General features: G+C 45.6%; 1 protein-coding gene across 3 annotated transcripts in view; it reads right to left on the bottom strand.

Annotated features, from left to right (window-relative positions):
• Positions 1 to 21,487, bottom strand: part of LOC140069266 (NACHT, LRR and PYD domains-containing protein 12-like) — a 29,246-nt gene extending 7,759 nt beyond the window's left edge. Inside the window, exons 1-6 of one of the 3 annotated variants that reach the window (XM_072114748.1) lie at positions 21,310 to 21,487; positions 9,465 to 9,517; positions 6,427 to 6,590; positions 5,411 to 5,582; positions 3,434 to 3,499; positions 33 to 1,731 (exon numbers count right to left, since the gene is read on the bottom strand). In XM_072114748.1, coding sequence (XP_071970849.1) covers positions 33 to 1,731; positions 3,434 to 3,499; positions 5,411 to 5,582; positions 6,427 to 6,590; positions 9,465 to 9,489 — 2,126 coding nt within the window. In that variant the 5' untranslated portion in view covers positions 9,490 to 9,517; positions 21,310 to 21,487. Of the gene's footprint in view, positions 1 to 32; positions 1,732 to 3,433; positions 3,500 to 5,410; positions 5,583 to 6,426; positions 6,591 to 9,464; positions 9,518 to 18,882; positions 19,039 to 20,497; positions 20,702 to 21,309 lie in introns of those variants that run through there. The other 2 variants (XM_072114747.1, XM_072114746.1) reach the window with 2 other exon arrangements.
• Between the last annotated feature and the right edge of the window lie 293 nt (positions 21,488 to 21,780).

Raw genomic sequence — 21,780 nt, 5'->3', positions numbered from 1 at the left:
CAGGTATATAGATAAAATAATTATTTAAGTACCTCAGAAATTTTAACTTTAGTAAACCTGGTGCCAGTCTTTCTAAACCTTCATTGTCTATGGAACTATGTTCAAGAGCCAATTCTTCTACATATCTGCAGTTTTCCAGAATAAATGCCAATAACGTGCAGTCAAGAGCAGACAAGTGAATTCGAGAAAGATCCAAACTTCTGAGTGATTTAAAATATTCCTGCACTAAAACCTTATTCCGGGATTCAAAGAGATAGTAGAATATATTGAGAAGAAGCTGCTTGTTTTCATTACTGAACATGAGTTTTTCTTCTTCAACATTGAGGTCCTTCACCCAAGTGATGACTTCTCTGGAGGCCTGAGCTGCTTGTGTGTCTAGGTATTCAGATAGTATTGACCTGGTGGTGTCATCTGATAGACCACACAGGAAGCGGAGGAACATCTCACCTCGTCCATCAGGATAAAATTTGGCTTTATTAAGTGATTGCTCTAATTTCTCTAGTGAAAAATCAACATAATGGACCAATGCAGAGAAGAATTCCTGGACAGTGAGATGTAAGAAGGAATAGGACACAGGTTCCTCCGATTCCATCAGAAAACTTGACAAGAGCCTTGACCTATTGTCCACCTCGAAAGACTCCAGATCCCGACCATCAAATATAATCGTGTGATTCATGACCCCATGTTCTGCCATCCATCCCATGGACTGCAGGAGCTTCTGGGCGCCACTTTTCTCCGGGCTGTGATTGGACAGGATGTTGGCGACAAATATGGCAAAGAGCTGGGTCACGGTTCTGGGTAATAATGAGACCTGCTGGTCACTACTTGTGGTCTGGAAGCTCCTGGATAATACTGTACAGATGATCCAGCAGTAGGACGGGAGGTAACAGAACGTGTACAATGTGTCATTCTGCCTCACATAGGTAAAAGCCTTTTCTGCCAGTTCAGGGTCACGGAAGAAATTGTCAAAGTAAATCCGTCGCTCTTTTGGAGAAAATCCACTGATTTCTACCATTCGCTGGAAAGCCTCACAATCCATTGATGCCAGTCTGGTCGGGCGACTGGTCATCAGAACAGAACAACCATTAAGAAGAGACTTTCTCACCAAACTGACCACAATGTGACCACAACGTTCCGGCTGTTTAGGGTCGGAGCACAAGTGACGTGATGTGAAATCCATTGTCTGATTGCTTTCATCTAATCCATCAAATATAAAGAGAAGTTTCTCTGGATCCTGGAAGATGTTCCCGAGCTGCTGCCACAGATATGGGTAATGATGAAGGATCAGGGTCTCCAGACTAACCTTATCCAGTCTGTTGAGTTCTCGGAATTTGAAGAAAAAGACAAAGGAGAATCTTTGATAGAGATCCCCCTTCACCCAGTCATAGACAAACTTCTGCATCAGCGTGGTCTTCCCTACCCCGGGCACTCCAACCACCATCACCATATGTGGCACAAGTTTGGATCGGTGGCACCAGCGGAACATCTTGTTGAGGGAAATACATTGTAATTCATTTTGGATTTCTCTTAAATATTCCTCATGTTTTACCCCGGTCTCTATGAGCTCATTCTCAGAGCGTTCCCTAAAGTGATGAGTGGAGACAATGATGAGGTTCACATAACGTGTACAGAAGGGAAAATGTTCCTCTTCCTGGTTACATCTTGGGGGCTTGAATTCTCTAAGTTCCTTGGACTTCTCATACAAATTTTTTTTGTGACAGGTCTGGATATCTAAAGAAAATAAAGATGAAAATAAAATTAGTATTTTTCACAGACTCAATATATTGTGCAAATTACTTACCGTATAAACTTGAGTATAAGCTAAAACCCCTCACCTCGGCTTATACACGAGTCAATAATAAAATAAACATACTGTACATACTCACTTTCCGGCGTCCCCGATGCTTGGCCCGGGTCCTCTTTTGTCTTCTCCACAATGCTCCTCTTCTGTCTGCTGTAACAACCGGCAGAGCCGCGGCCATGTGGCCTGAAAGGCTGGCACACAATATGATGCGGCCGCTGACAACGTTGTAGTATGCGCCGGGCTGTTACAGCAGAAAGAAGATAGAAGAGGAGCCACAGGGACCGGAACATTGGGGAGCTGTGCCAAGCATCAGGCCCACCCGAAAGTAAGTATGTAAGTTTTTTTTTTTCATATGCTAGGCAAACTGGGGGCTGGCTGGCTACTAAAGGGGGCTGGCTGGCTACTTAAGGGGGCTGGCTGGCTGGCTAATAAAGGGGGCTGGCTGTAGACTACAGGGGCCTGGCTGTATACTAAAGGGGGTTGGCCAGCTGGCTAATAAAGGGGGCTGGCTGTAGACGACAGGGGCTTGGCTGTATACTAAAGGGGGGGGGGGGTGGCAGCCGCTGTCAGCGTGCCGCATCCATTTGCGATCCAGCGGCGGGTTCTTTGACGCTGATTCGGGTCTTACGACGATTCACTAAGGTAGTGCGCCTGATGTCCACCAGGTGTCACTGCTGTGCTGAAGTCCGTCGGAGTTCACTGGAGTTCACCAAGCTATTCCTGGGTGCAGGTTAGCGCGCGTCGAGCGACACATTTTTGTTAAAAAAATGCGGCGGTTTTTCCGAATCCGTCAGGTTTTCCGCTAGCCACACCCCCCATTTCTGTCGCGTGCATGCCGGCGCCGATGCGCTACAATCCGATGCGCTAAAAAACCAGGGGCAATTCAGTGCAAATGGGTAATTTTCGGGCAACCCAACGAAAAAATGTGAATCGTCCTTCCCTCCCGTGTGTTCCCAAGGCCGTGCCTTCCAGGGTTCCAGCCCAGCGGTGTCTTCACTCCGTACCAGCGTTACCAGTGCTTCCCTGTGTTCCTGCTGTCATCTCAGGCTTTGACTGTTTCCTGCATTTGCTACCTTGGCTGCCACTGCGGGTCTCATACCATCCCCAGCTGTGGCCCAGAGGGTCCAAAGACTCTTCCCATAGAGACTTTCCCTACACTTGTCAACTCCTTGTTATAATCCACAAATTACAAAATGTATTATGACTGCTGATATCTGATATCTCCTGACCCCCTTGGCTTCTATACGGGTATCCCTTTAGTCTACCGATTTGGTACTTTGTTTGTTCTTTTTTGTGACCCCGCTCTGGTAACCAATCTTATCTGTTTATATTGTTTTGTAATTGTGTTTGTGTTTTGCACTATGCAGCAGGAAGGTATCGGTGCCCAGTTACTGGCCACCATTTAGGGTGGTTATAGTAAGTAGGGCTGGTCTGGTGGGTCAGGATTAGAGCTCACTTTCTGTATCTGTGTCCTCATTGATCTATATTGACATCGATGATGGTACTAGAGACCAGATAACGAGCACAGGATGTTACCGCGGATGTGGAATAATGTTACGTTAGCTTCCATTGTGATCCCGATTGAAGGCCAAGATTACATTTCAAACAGTCTCGATTTATCACTCGTACCTTTCAGTTCTGGGTGGAGGTGATGTCCCTCTTCATCCAATATGATTTGCTCCACCAGACTGTCTCCTGAAAAGAAACAACAGAATTATTGCATTTTCCATGACATAGTTGTCCTCAGTGCTGGATATACAAGTAACATGAGAATATTTAGTGGCTACAATCAGGTTCTCTGAGGGTAGATGATTAGTACTTACCTCCCCATCTCCTCCCCCTGTGCTGGAGTCTTAGTTTGTGTTGAGCTGGAACGGCCTCATTTTTATGAAAATCACTTTTTTAATAATATCTTTAAAATAAGTTGAGGTTGTGACATCATCGACTCTTTGTACGTCCTGTAGGCGGTGCCAGGCGGGACAATGCAGGATCGGGGGCGTGCATAAATTACATCCTGGCAGAGGCGAGATAGGCTTTGCAGAGCCCCTCAGTCTTATTTGAATAACAAACTACGGTTCGAGCACAAGGGGTGAAATTTGGAGGTGAATTTAATAAATTGCACAGGTTATAAAGTAACTAGTGACTAACAGTGTCTTATTTATCAGTAGACACCGGAAGGCTGGTGGCACCTTACTGGGGGCTGTTACTATTATTCAGACATCCTATGGAGGTGTTATCCAAAAATTGTGCAAAAAAAAAACCCTGGGGTTCCTGGTTTCGGTGTCGTTGTAGTCAGCTGAGCAGCACATGAGGCTTAAATTCATCTACTACACCATGTGCAACGTCTCCATGTGCTGCGTAGGCAATAAATTGGCTATAGGGGGCTCCATGTGCTGCGTAGGCAATAAATTGGCTATAGGGGGCTCCATGTGCTGCGTAGTCAATAAATTGCCTATAGGAGGCTCCATCTGATGCGTAGACAATAAATTGGCTATAGGGGGCTCCATGTGCTGCGTAGTCAATAAATTGTCTATAGGAGGCTCCATCTGATGCGTAGACAATAAATTGGCTATAGGGGGCTTCATGTGCTGCGTAGGCAATAATTGGCTATAGGGGCCCCTGTGTTTCAGATATAATCTCCCTGTGCATGAATATCTCTGATATATGTAGTTATATACATATGTTCTAAATATATTTTCTACTAGAACAGTAAGTCTTCGTGTAGACCATGGTTCAGTTAACCTATTCATAAACAGAGAATTGGTATAAATTCTTAATTCTTATAAATTCTTGTTAGTTTATCATTTTTCCCGTTCTCTTCTATGTCCTGATGTCTTCTCTCGAGCCTTCTCTTTCCCATCAGAAATATTATAACCACAAGGTCATTCAGGTTCCTCCTCAAAGTTGTCCTTATCTAGGAAGTGTCTCCAGTCTCCTTGTTCCCATAACAATTATCACAGGTCTAAGGCACCAAGGTTCCTCCTCGTTGTTGTTTTTAGTGACAAGATCTCTCCCGGCTTTGTTTGTCTCCATGATTTGTCCTCCAGAGAATGTGTTCATGAACTTTAGTTTTGTGTACATGAAGGTTCTAAATCCTTAAAGGAGTTGTCCGAGACCTATAAAAAACATTTATGTGGCTGAGATATGTGGCTTCTCTGCCTACCTCTGTAGTCCCTCCCGGTGTCCCGTGCCGCCATATTTCCGGGCTCAGACCAGCTTCCAGCCCAGGTGGCTGACCTGACCTGTCCCCATATCCCAGTCCCTGGTATAGCCCTGGGAATGGTGTCAGATGGGCGTGGCCGGTGGGGGTATCGTGGAGGTAAGTACAAGTTTATTTTTTAAGCCAGCTCCTCCCGGCCACATTCTGTTTTTCGTAGGTCTCTGGCAACCCCTTTATCACTGTGCTGTATACTACCATGTGATTCAATTGATTGCATTACCTAAAATGTTAATGAAAAACAATGGAAGTGGTGAGGTATTTTATGGTGACAAACTTTAAAAGCCCAGATATCTAGTGATGCAATAGTATTGTAGATATCTCTGTTGCTAGGGGGGGAGATCTTTACAAGACCCCAATACACTGATCCATCCTATACACAGTGTTACCTCTGTGGTGGAGCTCTTCCAGTAAAGCTTCCAGGGTTGGGGATCCATGATCCTTCCGTAAGACGTGAAGACTGACCCACAATGTTATCACAGCTTCTCTTCCTCGAAGGAAAATATCGTTGAGTAAATCATGGGCGATTGTGCTACTTCCCTTTTCTAGACCCTGATATTTCTAGAACACAAGAAAGGACAGACATAAGGGTCATTATACATGGATATATAATACAAGGGGTGAGCTTGTCATTACACATGGAGCTTAGTCAAGACATGGTTAATCAACCTGAGCTACATCACTCATAAACAGTAGCTGGGGGGTGCTGCAGCAATTGATTATTCTGCCTTCAGGGACAAAACAGGGATTACATCATCCTGTGAGCACTAATGTGCTAGGAAAAGCACTGAGCCCAGTCCCAAAGGAGCGGGACAGCTTCATTATCATAATTTTATAATTGATTTATAAGCAAAACCGCTCAGTGCAGGTATTAAACAAGATATGTTTCTGCATCAGTGAAGCTACAGCCTTCTCAAGCTATGTTTGGTTTATAGTGCATCAAATTAAATGGTAGATTTTCTTTAAGAACCTTTGCAAAAAGTTACACCAAGACTTAGTCACCGCTAAAAGTAGACTTGCCACCCTGTCTTGATGAAGGAAGAGACTTAAAACTGAGGATATTGGAGAGAAGGCCAGTTGCCTACAAGTAAGTTTGGTCAGTGCGGCACAGAGCCGCACGCTGGACAGAGGGGTGTGGGCGCTGGTGCCCGTCCATAATGTTGGCCAAGCTGTATCTTTTTCCCATCAATGGTACAGTACAGTGACACCAGTGGGTGCTCTCCACACCGTGGCCACATAGTCATCTATGTGGACCTATATATACGGTTGTGCAGCTGGATATCAGTCTCCACAACGTTCATGTGAAAGGGGCCTTAGAGAGATGCCAGAGAGATGGATGTAACATCCCACTCGTGGCAAATTGTAAAGGACCACAACAAACCTGATGTAGATCATGTCCTCTCACCTTAAGATCTGGGATATTTCGGGAGCTCAACTCATGCAGAAGTGACAGGGATCTCCAGTTCTCCACAATGTACTGAAGATCCTCCAGGAAATATTCATACGTTGCCCTCAGGATGTGATGTTCATACAGACAAAGCTTCTGGTAAAACTGCCGGGTCCAATCATCTTGGAAAGGAAGGAGACACAGAAATAAAATCTTCTAAAACATTGAAAAACCCGACAACATTTTATGGAGAAGGTGATTTATTTCCTATGTTAGATTTTCATAACCTGATAGAATAAATTATCCTAATCCTAACTAAATCAAAGTATTGTGTCATAACAATGGGTGGTCCTGTACGTCTTGGAATGTTCTATTAATATCACAGAGTTACAGGATATATTATAATCCGTATACACAGGGGCCTTCAGGTCTGCACTTTGAATGAAGCAATAAGGCACCTGTTAGTTTTCCACTTCATTCTTCTAACATGGATGGTCTCACCAATTAGCTTTCAGGACACAATAGGGATAATTTTGTGATAATATGTGATCATTTAGGTCTAACCGACCGATCGCAAGAATCGGGATCCTAATCCTACTCCTCCTGAGGTCTATGGTGGTCCTTGGATTATAGTATGCAGTGCTCATGAGAGCGGGAAAGCCAAGAGATGTGTTTGGCTGCTTCCGGCACTTCCTATGGACATTGAAAGTGTCCAAAGGATTCATGTTCAGCCTCCCTCTCCAACAGTTTGGGAAATAGGACACCCATTCTAATGATTAATGGGAATTCCTGTATTTGGTGCTTACAACCAAAATAGGTGAACCCATTTAAGCCGGGAAAACCCCTATGAGTAGTAAGATGTCAAAAAGAATAGCTTTTGCTAGACTTCTTCTGTCCCTCATTTCCAGACCTCATTACAAACTCCAGTAGATCCAGGTGAGTGGTTACAAAAGATTCAGCTTTGGTTAGGGACAAGATGGCACCATCGGCAAGGTGAGAGGCATCAAGTGGATCACCGTGTTGTGACCTCAGGCAATGACCTTGACAAGAAGAGCATAACCAGGCCATAAATACCGAACAAACTCTTCTAACAAGTACAGGCATAGAGCAGATATACACTTACCGGCCACTTTATTAGGTACACCATGCTAGTAACGGGTTGGACCCCCTTTTTCCTTCAGAACTGCCTCAATTCTTTGTGGCATAGATACAACAAGGTGCTGGAAGCTCCTCAGAGATTTTGCTCCATATTGACATGATGGCATCACACAGTTGCCGCAGATTTGTCGGCTGCACATCCATGATGTGAATCTCCCGTTCCACCACATCCCAAAGATGCTCTATTGGATTGAGATCTGGTGACTGTGGAGGCCATTTGTGTCCAGTGACCTCATTGTCATGTTCAAGAAACCAGTCTGAGATGATTCCAGCTTTATGACATGGCGCATTATCCTGCTGAAAGTAGCCATCAGATGTTACAGGGTACATTGTGCTCATAAAGGGATGGACATGCTCAGCAACAATACTCAGGTAGGCTGTGGCGTTGTACCAAGGGGCCCAAAGAGTGCCAAGAAAATATTCCCCACACCATGACACCACCACCACCAGCCTGACCCGCTGATACAAGGCAGGATGGATCCAAGCTTTCATGTTGTTGACGCCAAATTCTGACCCTACCATCCGAATGTCGCAGCAGAAATCGAGACTCATCAGACCAGGCAACGTTTTTCCAATCTTCTACTGTCCAATATCGATGAGCTTGTGCAAATTGTAGCCTCAGTGTCCTGTTCTTAGCTGAAAGGAGTGGCACCCGGTGTGGTCTTCTGCTGCTGTAGCCCATCTGCCTCAAAGTTCGACGTACTGTGCGTTCAGAGATGCTCTTCTGCCTACCTTGGTTGTAACGGGTGGCGATTTGAGTCACTGTTGCCTTTCTATCAGCTCGAACCAGTCTGCCCATTCTCCTCTGACCTCAACAAGGCATTTCCGCCCACAGAACTGCCGCTCACTGGATGTTTTTTCTTTTTCGGACCATTCTCTGTAAACCCTAGAGATGGTTGTGCGTGAATCCCAGTAGATCAGCAGTTTCTGAAATACTCAGACCAGCCCTTCTGGCACCAACAACCATGCCACGTTCAAAGGCCTCAAATCACCTTTCTTCCCCATACTGATGCTCGGTTTACACTGCAGGAGATTGTCTTGACCATGTCTACATGCCTAAATGCACTGAGTTGCCGCCATGTGATTGGCTGATTAGAAATTAAGTGTTAACGAGCAGTTGGACAGGTGTACCTAATAAAGTGGTCAGTGAGTGTATCTCCACAATAGACCATTCAGTCTGTGACATGAAGGGTCACCACCCCTAGGAGACCATATCATCCTGATGAGAGCCTGGATGGTGACATGCGCTGTCCCAAGGCTTCGATGAAAGGCCTGATTGTTTTTAGATATAATTGTATTTTTGTTAGGTTTAGTTAATGTGTGTAGGGAACATTGTAGGAGTTTGGGCTTTTAGAAGATGTCTGTAATGTAAGATGTAGAGTGAGGTTCCCTTAGATGGAAATAGACAGTGTGGTGGAGATACGTCAGGCTGCATCCAATTTTGCCGATAATTCTTTGTAAAATGATTATTTTGTGTCTGTTTTATGTACTATTACCATGAAACAGTCAATAAATTTAGAAATTAATTATGAAGAAATTGCTGGTATTGGATGTGGCTGGCCCCATGTTGGCCACGTCATGTACGAACTGGCTATTCGCACCATTGGTTAGACCTTAGTTTAGTCTGCTGCAGTGGTGTAGCTTGAAGCTGATGGTTCCCATTGAAAAGTCTGTGACAGGCCCCTGACTATAATGTGTTGTTTATAGCACTAGTCACACCTTACGGGCCCCGTAAGACTCTTGGGCCCGGTTGTGTCTGCACCCTCTGCACCCCCTAAAGTTACACCCCTGGTGTGCTGTTTGTTGCAGGAACATGTAAATAACTACAGAATGTCCAACTATCAATTGTAGAGATGTCATAGAATGGTGCAGGTACACGGGATGGGAAGACTCCTTACCATCACTGGGGCGTAGGGGACTCATTTTTGGACCTGAGGATGTTGTAAAATCCCTGCAAGATAAATAAAACACATTTATGACATGATAACAAAAGACTGGTGAGGATGGGTGGAAACACAGTGGAAGAGAGGATGGGAGAGAGTTAAACAGGACAGACCCTTTCCTAAATTTTGTGTACATATTGTGCTATTGGCCAGTTTTTTCATATTAGAATTCTGTCACATTTTCAGACATTATTTATGTATAACATAGGAAATTTGACTATATATTCTATTCTGTATATACATACACATATCTATCTATACTTTGCTATTGTATACAGGTCATAAGGTCCAATCTCACCCCTTGATAAGGGCCGCTGGGTGTCCAGTGCTATGAGCAGAGCTAAGACAAGGGGCACTGCCTCCTGCTGGAGAAGAGAAGGTTTACTCTCCAGAGGAGAAAAAGCTTCTTCACTATAAGAACTGTGAATGTGTGGAATAGCCGAGCTCAGGGGCAGAGCACAGCAGGGAGAGAAGAGAGCTTCAAGAAGGGTATCTTTTTACATCAAAACAACAATATTTATACAATAATATAATATTGTGTTGCCTTACATCCCTTCGCTAACACACCCCATTCCCTGGTTCAGTGAAAATGATGGTCATTTGCCTGTTTTCAACTATTAGTACTAGTACTAACTATTTAAATGCCATTTTTTTGTTTTACTAAAATAAACACAACTCCTGATGCACGTAAAATACTATTATAAAAATATGATGGATAGGTGTGGAGCATAGTGATGTTGTACTGGCAGGTGAAGTGGAGGTGTTTAGGTGTGGAGCATAGTGATGATGTAGTGGAAGGTGAAGTGTAGGTGTTTAGGTGTGGAGCATAGTGATGTTGTACTGGAAGGTGAAGTGTAGGTGTTTAGGTGTGGAGCATAGTGATGTTGTACTGGAAGGTGAAGTGGAGGTGTTTAGGTGTGGAGCATAGTGATGTTGTACTGGAAGGTGAAGTGGAGGTGTTTCGGTGTGGAGCATAGTGATGATGTACTGGAAGGTACATGGTACTGGAGCATAGTGATGTTGTACTGGAAGGTGAAGTGGAGGTGTTTAGGTGTGGAGCATAGTGATGTTGTACTGGAAGGTGAAGTGGAGATGTTTAGGTGTGGAGCATAGTGATGTTGTACTGGAAGGTGAAGTGGGGGTGTTTTGGTGTGGAGCATAGTGATGTTGTACTGGAAGGTGAAGTGGAGGTGCTTAAGTGTGGAGCATAGTGATGTTGCACTGGAAGGTGAAGTGGAGGTGTTTAGGTGTGGAGCATAGTGATGTTGTACTGGAAGGTGAAGTGGAGGTGCTTAGGTGTGGAGCATAGTGAAGTTGTACTGGAAGGTGAAGTGGAGGTGTTTAGGTGTGGAGCATAGTGATGTTGTACTGGAAGGTGAAGTGGAGGTGTTTAGGTGTGGAGCATAGTGATGTTGTACAGGAAGGTGAAGTGGAGGTGTTTAGGTGTGTAGCACAGTGATGTTGTACTGGAAGGTGAAGTGGAGGTGTGTAGGTGTGGAGCATAGTGATGTTGTACTGGAAGGTGAAGTGGAGATGTTTAGGTGTGGAGCATAGTGATGTTGTACTGGAAGGTGAAGTGGGGGTGTTTAGGTGTGGAGCATAGTGATGTTGTACTGGAAGGTGAAATGGAGGTGTTTAGGTGTGGAGCATAGTGATGTTGTACTGGAAGGTGAAGTAGAGGTGTTTAGGTGTGGAGCATAGTGATCTTGTAGTGGAAGGTGAAGTGGGGGTGTTTAGGTGTGGAGCATAGTGATGTTGTACTGGAAGGTGAAATGTAGGTGTTTAGGTGTGGAACATGATGATGTTGTACTGGAAAATGAAGTGGAGGTGTTTAGGTGTGGAGCATAGTGATGTTGTACTGGAAGGTGAAGTGGAGGTATTTAGGTGTGGAGCATAGTGATGTTGTACTGGAAGGTGAAGTAGAGGTGTTTAGGTGTGGAGCATAGTGATGTTGTACTGGAAGGTGAAGTGGAGGTGTTTCGGTGTGGAGCATAGTGATGTTGTACTGGAAGGTGAAGTGGAGGTGTTTCGGTGTGGAGCATAGTGTTGCTGTACAGGAAGGTGAAGTGGAGGTGTTTCGGTGTAAAGCATAGTGAAGGTGTACTAGAAGGTGAAGTGGAGGTATTGAGATGTGGAGCCTCGTGATGTTGTACTGGAAGGTGAAGTGGAGGTGTTTAGGTGTGGAGCACAGTGATGTACTGGAAGGTGAAGTGGAGGTGTTTAGGTGTGGAGCACAGTGATGTACTGGAAGGTGAAGTGGAGGTGCTTAGGTGTGGAGCATAGTGAAGTTGTACTGGAAGGAGAAGTGCAGGTGTTTAGGTGTGGAGCATAGTGATGTTGTACTGGAAGGTGAAGTGGAGGTCTTTAGGTGTGGAGCATAGTGATGTTGTACTGAAAGGTGAAGTGGAGGTGTTTAGGTGTGGAGCATAGTGATGTACTGGAAGGTGAAGTGGAGGTGCTTAGGTGTGGAGCATAGTGAAGTTGTACTGGAAGGTGAAGTGCAGGTGTTTAGGTGTGGAGCATAGTGATGTTGTACTGGAAGGTGAAGTGGAGGTGTTTAGGTGTGGAGCATAGTGAAGTGGAGGTGTTTAGGTGTGGAGCATAGTGATGTTGCACTGGAAGGTGAAGTGGAGGTGTTTAGGTGTGGAGCATAGTGATGTTGTACTGGAAGGTGAAGTAGAGGTGTTTAGGTATGGAGCATAGTGATGTTGTACTGGAAGGTGAGGTGCAGGTGTTTAGGTGTGGAGCATAGTGAAGTTGTACTGGAAGGTGAAGTAGAGGTGTTTAGGTGTGGAGCATAGTGATGTTGTACTGGAAGGTGCGGTGCAGGTGTTTAGGTGTGGAGCATAGTGAAGTTGTACTGGAAGGTGAAGTAGAGGTGTTTAGGTGTGGAGCATAGTGATGTTGTACTGGAAGGTGAAGTGGAGGTGTTTAGGTGTGGAGCATAGTGATGTTGTACTGGAAGGTGAAGTGGAGGTGTTTATGTGTGGAGCATAGTGAAGTGGAGGTGTTTAGGTGTGGAGCATAGTGATGTTGTACTGGAAGGTGAAGTGGAGGTATTTAGGTGTGGAACATAGTGATGTTGTACTGGAAGGTGAAGTTGAGGTGTTTAGGTGTGGAGCATAGTGATGTTGTACTGGAAGGTGAAGTGGAGGTATTTAGGTGTGGAGCATAGTGATGTTGTACTGGAAGGTGAAGTGGAGGTGTTTAGGTGTGGAGCATAGTGAAGTGGAGGTGTTTAGATTTGGAGCATAGTGATGTTGTACTGGAAGGTGAAGTGCAGGTGTTCAGGTGTGGAGCATAGTGATGTTGTACTGGAAGGTGAAGTGGAGGTGTTTAGGTGTGGAGCATAGTGAAGTGGAGGTGTTTAGGTGTGGAGCATAGTGATGTTGTACTGGAAGGTGAAGTGGAGGTGTTTAGGTGTGGAGCATAGTTATGTTGTACTGGAAGGTGAAGTGGGAGGTGTTTAGGTGTGGAGCATAGTGATGTTGTACTGGAAGGTGAAGTGGAGGTATTTAGGTGTGGAGCATAGTGATGTTGTACTGGAAGGTGAAGTGGAGGTGTTTAGGTGTGGAGCATAGTTATGTTGTACTGGAAGGTGAAGTGGGAGGTGTTTAGGTGTGGAGCATAGTGATGTTGTACTGGAAGGTGAAGTGCAGGTGTTCAGGTGTGGAGCATAGTGATGTTGTACTGGAAGGTGAAGTGGAGATGTTTAGGTGTGGAGCATAGTGATGTTGTACTGGAAGGTGAAATGGAGGTGTTTAGGTGTGGAGCATAGTGATGTTGTACTGGAAGGTGAAGTGGAGGTATTTAGGTGTGGAGCACAGTGATGTTGTACTGGAAGGTGAAGTGCAGGTGTTTAGGTGTGGAGCATAGTGATGTTGTACTGGAAGGTGAAGTGGAGGTGTTTAGGTGTGGAGCATAGTGATGTTGTAATGGAAGGTGAAGTGCAGGTGTTCAGGTGTGGAGCATAGTGATGTTGTACTGGGAGGTGAAGTGGAGGTGTTTAGGTGTGGAGCATAGTGAAGTGGAGGTGTTTAGGTGTGGAGCATAGTGATGTTGTACTGGAAGGTGAAGTGGAGGTATTTAGGTGTGGAGCATAGTGATGTTGTACTGGAAGGTGAAATGGAGGTGTTTAGGTGTGGAGCACAGTGATGTTGTACTGGAAGGTTAAGTGCAGGTGTTTAGGTGTGGAGCATAGTGATGTTGTACTGGAAGGTGAAGTGGAGGTGTTTAGGTGTGGAGCATAGTGATGTTGTACTGGAAGGTGAAGTGCAGGTATTCAGGTGTGGAGCATAGTGATGTTGTACTGGGAGGTGAAGTGGAGGTGTTTAGGTGTGGAGCATAGTGAAGTGGAGGTGTTTAGGTGTGGAGCATAGTGATGTCGTACTGGAAGGTGAAGTGGAGGTGTTTAGGTGTGGAGCATAGTGATGTTGTACTGGAAGGTGAAGTGGAGGTGTTTATATGTGGAGCATAGTGAAGTGGAGGTGTTTAGATGTGGAGCATAGTGATGTTGTACTGGAAGGTGAAGTGGAGGTATTTAGGTGTGGAGCATAGTGATGTTGTACTGGAAGGTGAAGTGGAGGTGTTAAGGTGTGGAGCATAGTGAAGTGGAGGTGTTTAGGTGTGGAGCATAGTGATGTTGTACTGGAAGGTGAAGTGGAGTTGTTTAGGTTTGGAGCATAGTGATGTTGTACTGGAAGGTGAAGTGCAGGTGTTCAGGTGTGGAGCATAGTGATGCTGTACTGGAAGGTGAAGTGGAGGTATTTAGGTGTGGAGCACAGTGATGTTGTACTGGAAGGTGAAGTGCAGGTGTTTAGGTGTGGAGCATAGTGATGTTGTACTGGAAGGTGAAGTGGAGGTGTTTAGGTGTGGAGCATAGTGATGTTGTAATGGAAGGTGAAGTGCAGGTGTTCAGGTGTGGAGCATAGTGATGTTGTACTGGGAGGTGAAGTGGAGGTGTTTAGGTGTGGAGCATAGTGAAGTGGAGGTGTTTAGGTGTGGAGCATAGTGATGTTGTACTGGAAGGTGAAGTGGAGGTATTTAGGTGTGGAGCATAGTGATGTTGTACTGGAAGGTGAAATGGAGGTGTTTAGGTGTGGAGCACAGTGATGTTGTACTGGAAGGTTAAGTGCAGGTGTTTAGGTGTGGAGCATAGTGATGTTGTACTGGAAGGTGAAGTGGAGGTGTTTAGGTGTGGAGCATAGTGATGTTGTACTGGAAGGTGAAGTGCAGGTATTCAGGTGTGGAGCATAGTGATGTTGTACTGGGAGGTGAAGTGGAGGTGTTTAGGTGTGGAGCATAGTGAAGTGGAGGTGTTTAGGTGTGGAGCATAGTGATGTCGTACTGGAAGGTGAAGTGGAGGTGTTTAGGTGTGGAGCATAGTGATGTTGTACTGGAAGGTGAAGTGGAGGTGTTTATATGTGGAGCATAGTGATGTTGTACTGGAAGGTGAAGTGGAGGTGTTTAGGTGTGGAGCATAGTGATGTTGTACTGGAAGGTGAAGTGCAGGTATTCAGGTGTGGAGCATAGTGATGTTGTACTGGGAGGTGAAGTGGAGGTGTTTAGGTGTGGAGCATAGTGAAGTGGAGGTGTTTAGGTGTGGAGCATAGTGATGTCGTACTGGAAGGTGAAGTGGAGGTGTTTAGATGTGGAGCATAGTGATGTTGTACTGGAAGGTGAAGTGGAGGTATTTAGGTGTGGAGCATAGTGATGTTGTACTGGAAGGTGAAGTGGAGGTGTTAAGGTGTGGAGCATAGTGAAGTGGAGGTGTTTAGGTGTGGAGCATAGTGATGTTGTACTGGAAGGTGAAGTGGAGTTGTTTAGGTTTGGAGCATAGTGATGTTGTACTGGAAGGTGAAGTGCAGGTGTTCAGGTGTGGAGCATAGTGATGCTGTACTGGAAGGTGAAGTGGAGGTGTTTAGGTGTGGAGCATAGTAATGTTGTACTGGAAGGTGAAGTGGAGGTGTTTAGGTGTGGAGCATAGTGATGTTGTACTGGAAGGTGAAGTGGAGGTATTTCGGTGTGGAGCATAGTGATGTTGTACTGGAAGGTGAAGTGGGAGGTGTTTAGGTGTGGAGCATAGCGATGTTGGACCGGAAGGTGAAGTGGAGGTGTTTAGGTGTGGAGCATAGTGATGTTGTACTGGAAGGTGAAGTGGAGGTGTTTAGGTGTGGAGCATAGTGATGTTGTACTGGAAGGTGAAGTGGAGGTATTTAGGTGTGGAGCATAGTGATGTTGTACTGGAAGGTGAAATGGAGGTGTTTAGGTGTGGAGCATAGTGATGTTGTACTGGAAGGTGAGAGGAGGTGTTTAGGTGTGGAGCATAGTGATGTTGTACTGGCAGGTGAAGTGGAGGTGTTTAGGTGTGGAGCATAGTGAAGTGGAGGTGTTTAGATTTGGAGCATAGTGATGTTGTACTGGAAGGTGAAGTGCAGGTGTTCAGGTGTGGAGCATAGTGATGTTGTACTGGAAGGTGAAGTGGAGGTGTTTAGGTGTGGAGCATAGTGAAGTGGAGGTGTTTAGGTGTGGAGCATAGTGATGTTGTACTGGAAGGTGAAGTGGAGGTGTTTAGGTGTGGAGCATAGTTATGTTGTACTGGAAGGTGAAGTGGGAGGTGTTTAGGTGTGGAGCATAGTGATGTTGTACTGGAAGGTGAAGTGGAGGTATTTAGGTGTGGAGCACAGTGATGTTGTACTGGAAGGTGAAGTGCAGGTGTTTAGGTGTGGAGCATAGTGATGTTGTACTGGAAGGTGAAGTGGAGGTGTTTAGGTGTGGAGCATAGTGATGTTGTAATGGAAGGTGAAGTGCAGGTGTTCAGGTGTGGAGCATAGTGATGTTGTACTGGGAGGTGAAGTGGAGGTGTTTAGGTGTGGAGCATAGTGAAGTGGAGGTGTTTAGGTGTGGAGCATAGTGATGTTGTACTGGAAGGTGAAGTGGAGGTATTTAGGTGTGGAGCATAGTGATGTTGTACTGGAAGGTGAAATGGAGGTGTTTAGGTGTGGAGCATAGTGATGTTGTACTGGAAGGTGAAGTGGAGGTATTTAGGTGTGGAGCACAGTGATGTTGTACTGGAAGGTTAAGTGCAGGTGTTTAGGTCTGGAGCATAGTGATGTTGTACTGGAAGGTGAAGTGGAGGTGTTTAGGTGTGGAGCATAGTGATGTTGTACTGGAAGGTGAAGTGCAGGTATTCAGGTGTGGAGCATAGTGATGTTGTACTGGGAGGTGAAGTGGAGGTGTTTAGGTGTGGAGCATAGTGAAGTGGAGGTGTTTAGGTGTGGAGCATAGTGATGTCTTACTGGAAGGTGAAGTGGAGGTGTTTAGGTGTGGAGCATAGTGATGTTGTACTGGAAGGTGAAGTGGAGGTGTTTATATGTGGAGCATAGTGAAGTGGAGGTGTTTAGATGTGGAGCATAGTGATGTTGTACTGGAAGGTGAAGTGGAGGTATTTAGGTGTGGAGCATAGTGATGTTGTACTGGAAGGTGAAGTGCAGGTGTTCAGGTGTGGAGCATAGTGATGTTGTACTGGAAGGTGAAGTGGAGATGTTTAGGTGTGGAGCATAGTGATGTTGTACTGGAAGGTGAAATGGAGGTGTTTAGGTGTGGAGCATAGTGATGTTGTACTGGAAGGTGAAGTGGAGGTGTTTAGGTTTGGAGCATAGTGATGTTGTACTGGAAGGTGAAGTGCAGGTGTTCAGGTGTGGAGCATAGTGATGCTGTACTGGAAGGTGAAGTGGAGGTGTTTAGGTGTGGAGCATAGTAATGTTGTACTGGAAGGTGAAGTGGAGGTGTTTAGGTGTGGAGCATAGTGATGTTGTACTGGAAGGTGAAGTGGAGGTATTTAGGTGTGGAGCATAGTGATGTTGTACTGGAAGGTGAAGTGGGAGGTGTTTAGGTGTGGAGCATAGCGATGTTGGACCGGAAGGTGAAGTGGAGGTGTTTAGGTGTGGAGCATAGTGATGTTGTACTGGAAGGTGAAGTGGGAGGTGTTTAGGTGTGGAGCATAGCGATGTTGGACCGGAAGGTGAAGTGGAGGTGTTTAGGTGTGGAGCATAGTGATGTTGTACTGGAAGGTGAAGTGGAGGTGTTTAGGTGTGGAGCATAGTGATGTTGTACTGGAAGGTGAAGTGGAGGTATTTAGGTGTGGAGCATAGTGATGTTGTACTGGAAGGTGAAATGGAGGTGTTTAGGTGTGGAGCATAGTGATGTTGTACTGGAAGGTGAGAGGAGGTGTTTAGGTGTGGAGCATAGTGATGTTGTACTGGCAGGTGAAGTGGAGGTGTTTAGGTGTGGAGCATAGTGATGTTGTACTGGAAGGTGAAGTGGAGGTGTTTAGGTGTGGAGCATAGTGATGTTGTACTGGAAGGTGAAGTGGAGGTGTTTAGGTGTGGAGCATAGTGATGTTGTACTGGGAGGTGAAGTGGAGGTGTTTAGGTGTGGAGCATAGTGATGTTGTACTGGAAGGTGAAGTGGAGGTGTTTAGGTGTGGAGCATAGTGATGTTGTACTGGGAGGTGAAGTGCAGGTGTTCAGGTGTGGAGCATAGTGATGTTGTACTGGGAGGTGAAGTTGAGGTGTTCAGGTGTGGAGCATAGTGATGTTGTACTGGAAGGTGAAGTGGAGGTGTTTAGGTGTGGAGCATAGTGATGTTGTACTGGAAGGTGAAGTGGAGGTATTTAGGTGTGGAGCATAGTGATGTTGTACTGGAAGGTGAAATGGAGGTGTTTAGGTGTGGAGCATAGTGATGTTGTACTGGAAGGTGAAGTGGAGGTGTTTAGGTGTGGAGCATAGTGATGTTGTACTGGAAGGTGAAGTGGAGGTGTTTAGGTGTGGAGCATAGTGATGTTGTACTGGGAGGTGAAGTGGAGGTGTTTAGGTGTGGAGCATAGTGATGTTGTACTGGAAGGTGAAGTGGAGGTGTTTCGGTGTGGAGCATAGTGAAGTGGAGGTGTTTAGGTGTGGAGCATAGTGATGTTGTACTGGAAGGTGAAGTGGAGGTGTTTAGGTGTGGAGCATAGTGATGTTGTACTGGGAGGTGAAGTGGAGGTGTTTAGGTGTGGAGCATAGTGATGTTGTACTGGAAGGTGAAGTGGAGGTGTTTAGGTGTGGAGCATAGTGATGTTGTACTGGGAGGTGAAGTGCAGGTGTTCAGGTGTGGAGCATAGTGATGTTGTACTGGGAGGTGAAGTTGAGGTGTTCAGGTGTGGAGCATAGTCATGTTGCTGACATGTCCAGGGTGGCACATAGCGGAGTTGTACTGGTGCTGTGGGCAGTGGGAGGTGTGAGGAGCAGCCGGGTGACACCAGATGATGTTGTGAAGAGTTGACATCTATCAGTGCTCTCCAACCATGGTCACATGAGATAAGTTTCCTCACCGCTCCATAAGAGTTATGGTCAGGAAGCTCTCAGTCCTCTTTATTCCATCGCTGTTATAGCAGGAACCTCCAGAAACATTTCTTGATCCACCACACTGCCTGGCTCTGTGTCTGTCTGTCTGTGGATAGTCACACACTCCCCTCACTTCTGCCGCTACAGCTGCCTGCTAGGTCCAAATCTCATAGTCTCCTCTCCTTTGTATCTGTAGTGAGGGAGCTGGATCATAACATGTGGAATGTGAGGGCTTGGCGGGAATGTATCACATGTGACCAGTGCACTGCTAGGCCCAACATCCTCCTGTAATTAACTCTTAGTATGCAGGTTTTAAAATTACACTAATTACACACATACACACACACATACATGCATACATACATGCATATATATAAACACATATACATCGAGTTACAAAGGTATTTATATCCCTTAAACTTTATCTTATTTTTACATGTGACAACCAGAATCTTAATGGACTGTGAACCTGGCAGATGTGTAGCACTTACATTTCCCTTTCTCTTTGCACTTAGTGGGACTGTTCTTAGTGAATAAAAAAGCAGGGTGCTTCAGGAGGTGCTCAGGCTGGAGTCATCCGAGCAGCTTTTATGCTAGTCCTGCCTGCTCCCACCTATGGAGCTCAGGGATAGCCGGTGATGTGAGAGATTCCTTAGCCTGGCAGCACTTGGTGAGAGTTGCGGGGGTCTGTATACAATCAATCCATGAGGGGCTGTATACAATCAATCCATGAGGGGCTGTATACAATCAATCCATGAGGGGCTGTATATAATGAATCCTTGGGGGGGCTGTATATAATGAATCCATGAGGGGCTGTATATAGTAAATCCATGAGGGACTGTATATAGTAAATCCATGAGGGACTGTATATAATGAATCCATGAGGGGCTGTATATAATGAATCCTTGGGGGCTGTATATAATGAATCCATGGGTGGCTGTATATAATGAATCCATGAGGGGCTATATGTAATGAATCCATGGGGGGCTGTATATAACGAATCCATGGGGGGTGTATATAACAAATCCATGGGGGGCTGTATATAATGAATCCATGCGGGGCTGTATATAATAAATCCATGCAGGGCTGTATATAATGAATCCATGAGGGGCTATATGTATTAGAACCATGATGGGACTGCACAGGCGGTCCCCTACTTAAGAACACTCAACTTACATATGACCCCTAGTTACAAACGGACCTCTGGATATTGGTAATTTATTTACTTCTACTTTAGCCTTGGGCTACAATAATCAGCTGTAACAGTTATCACTGGTGTGTATATAATGAAGCTCTGGCTGGGATTACAATGATAAAATATACAGTTCCGACTTATATACAAATTCAACTTAAGAACAAACCTACAGACCCTATCTTGTATGTAACCCGGGGACTGCCTGTATATAGATACACTATGAGGGGGTGTATATAAAACAACCATGACCGGGCTGTTTAGGAATTATAAACTAGGGAATATTTTAGCTCCTGAATTTTTTATGCTGCCACATGTGTTCACCACAAAGGGGCGCACTGAGGCTCTGTCGCCCAGGGGCCTGGTGCATCCCGGAGCCGACCCTGTCTGCTATTGTTTCCAGTACTCACCTCCTCCTTCAGGTCCACACACTGTAAGTGTTCAGGCGGCTCAGCCTCATCTCTGGATGTTTTGTGGTGTCACATGTGCGGCCGCCCTCCCCCCGCTCTCCTGGAGTCCACATTACACCTCTATCACCTCCAGATAAGGAAGGGACTCATCCGAAATTTTGGCAGATAGAATTTTCCTATGTGTTCCATCCACCCCCAGACAGATCAATATGGAAGTTACATGAGCCCCTCCCCCCTCCAGAGTCCAATGACCTGCAGATAACTTGTTGCCTGTCACAACAAACTAAAAAGTTTAATATGTAACCAAATCTATACGCCCCATCTCCTCCCCCACCACCTGCCCCGGGGCGGATGTATCTGAGGGAGCCAGAGACAGGACGTGGTTAGATGCATAGAAACCATTGGTGGCTATTTGTATCAGCAGCATAGTGGGGGGGGGGGGGTTATATATTTATGGGGAAGGGGTACAATAGAGGGAGAATGATACATTTTAGGTGCCAGAATTGGGTAATAGGCTACCTTAAAGAATATGGCGGAAAGGGGGGCGATAATAAGTGAAGGGTCACATATAGTAGGGTCATAGTGTTAGGGGGGCTTACAGGAACATGTATTATAAGGTGAGAGGAGACTATACAATGGGGGGGGTCATATATAGTGATTGTCATATATATTTATAGGCATCACAACTGCATCTGTGTGACCGCTCCCTGAGCCGCATGAAGCATCTAGTGACATCATCATGTGATCCGATGACATCAGAACGGACCTTGTCTAGGTATTTCCTTATACGCTGTTATCCATAATCATCTTACCTTATAGGGGGCACAGTAACGGCCACTCCTCCGGCACGGGGCACCCAGCGCTCCCCTTACACTTGTATCCTGCGGGGCTCAGCTATCATCCCAGTCCGTAGTAATACAAAGTACTACATAGTAATACATAGTAATACATAGTAATACATAGTACAGATATACAGGGTGACTGTGAGCTGGTTGGTTTGCCAGTGTCGGAGTGTTAGAGCAGATATCCTGTTATACACCCCCCTCCCCCCCCCTTAGTTGTGCGCGGGGTACAGCAGTAACCACAATACAGAGCCGCAGCTCATTTCTCCTCTGCAGATCCGGCTGCATCTGTCCTGAGCTCTGGCTGCACTTTACAATGTCTGCGAGTCACTATTGATCATTGACATGCCTGTCAACTAGGAGCATGTGGAAATTTGGATGACAGATTTGCATTCCCTAAGCCCGACCACCTTACTCCAACCCTACACACATCTCCTAAGG

The sequence above is a fragment of the Engystomops pustulosus genome, chromosome 7 (assembly GCF_040894005.1).
Source record: "Engystomops pustulosus chromosome 7, aEngPut4.maternal, whole genome shotgun sequence".
NCBI classification, from domain to species: domain Eukaryota; kingdom Metazoa; phylum Chordata; class Amphibia; order Anura; family Leptodactylidae; genus Engystomops; species Engystomops pustulosus.
This window is presented reverse-complemented; position numbering and strand designations above follow the sequence as displayed.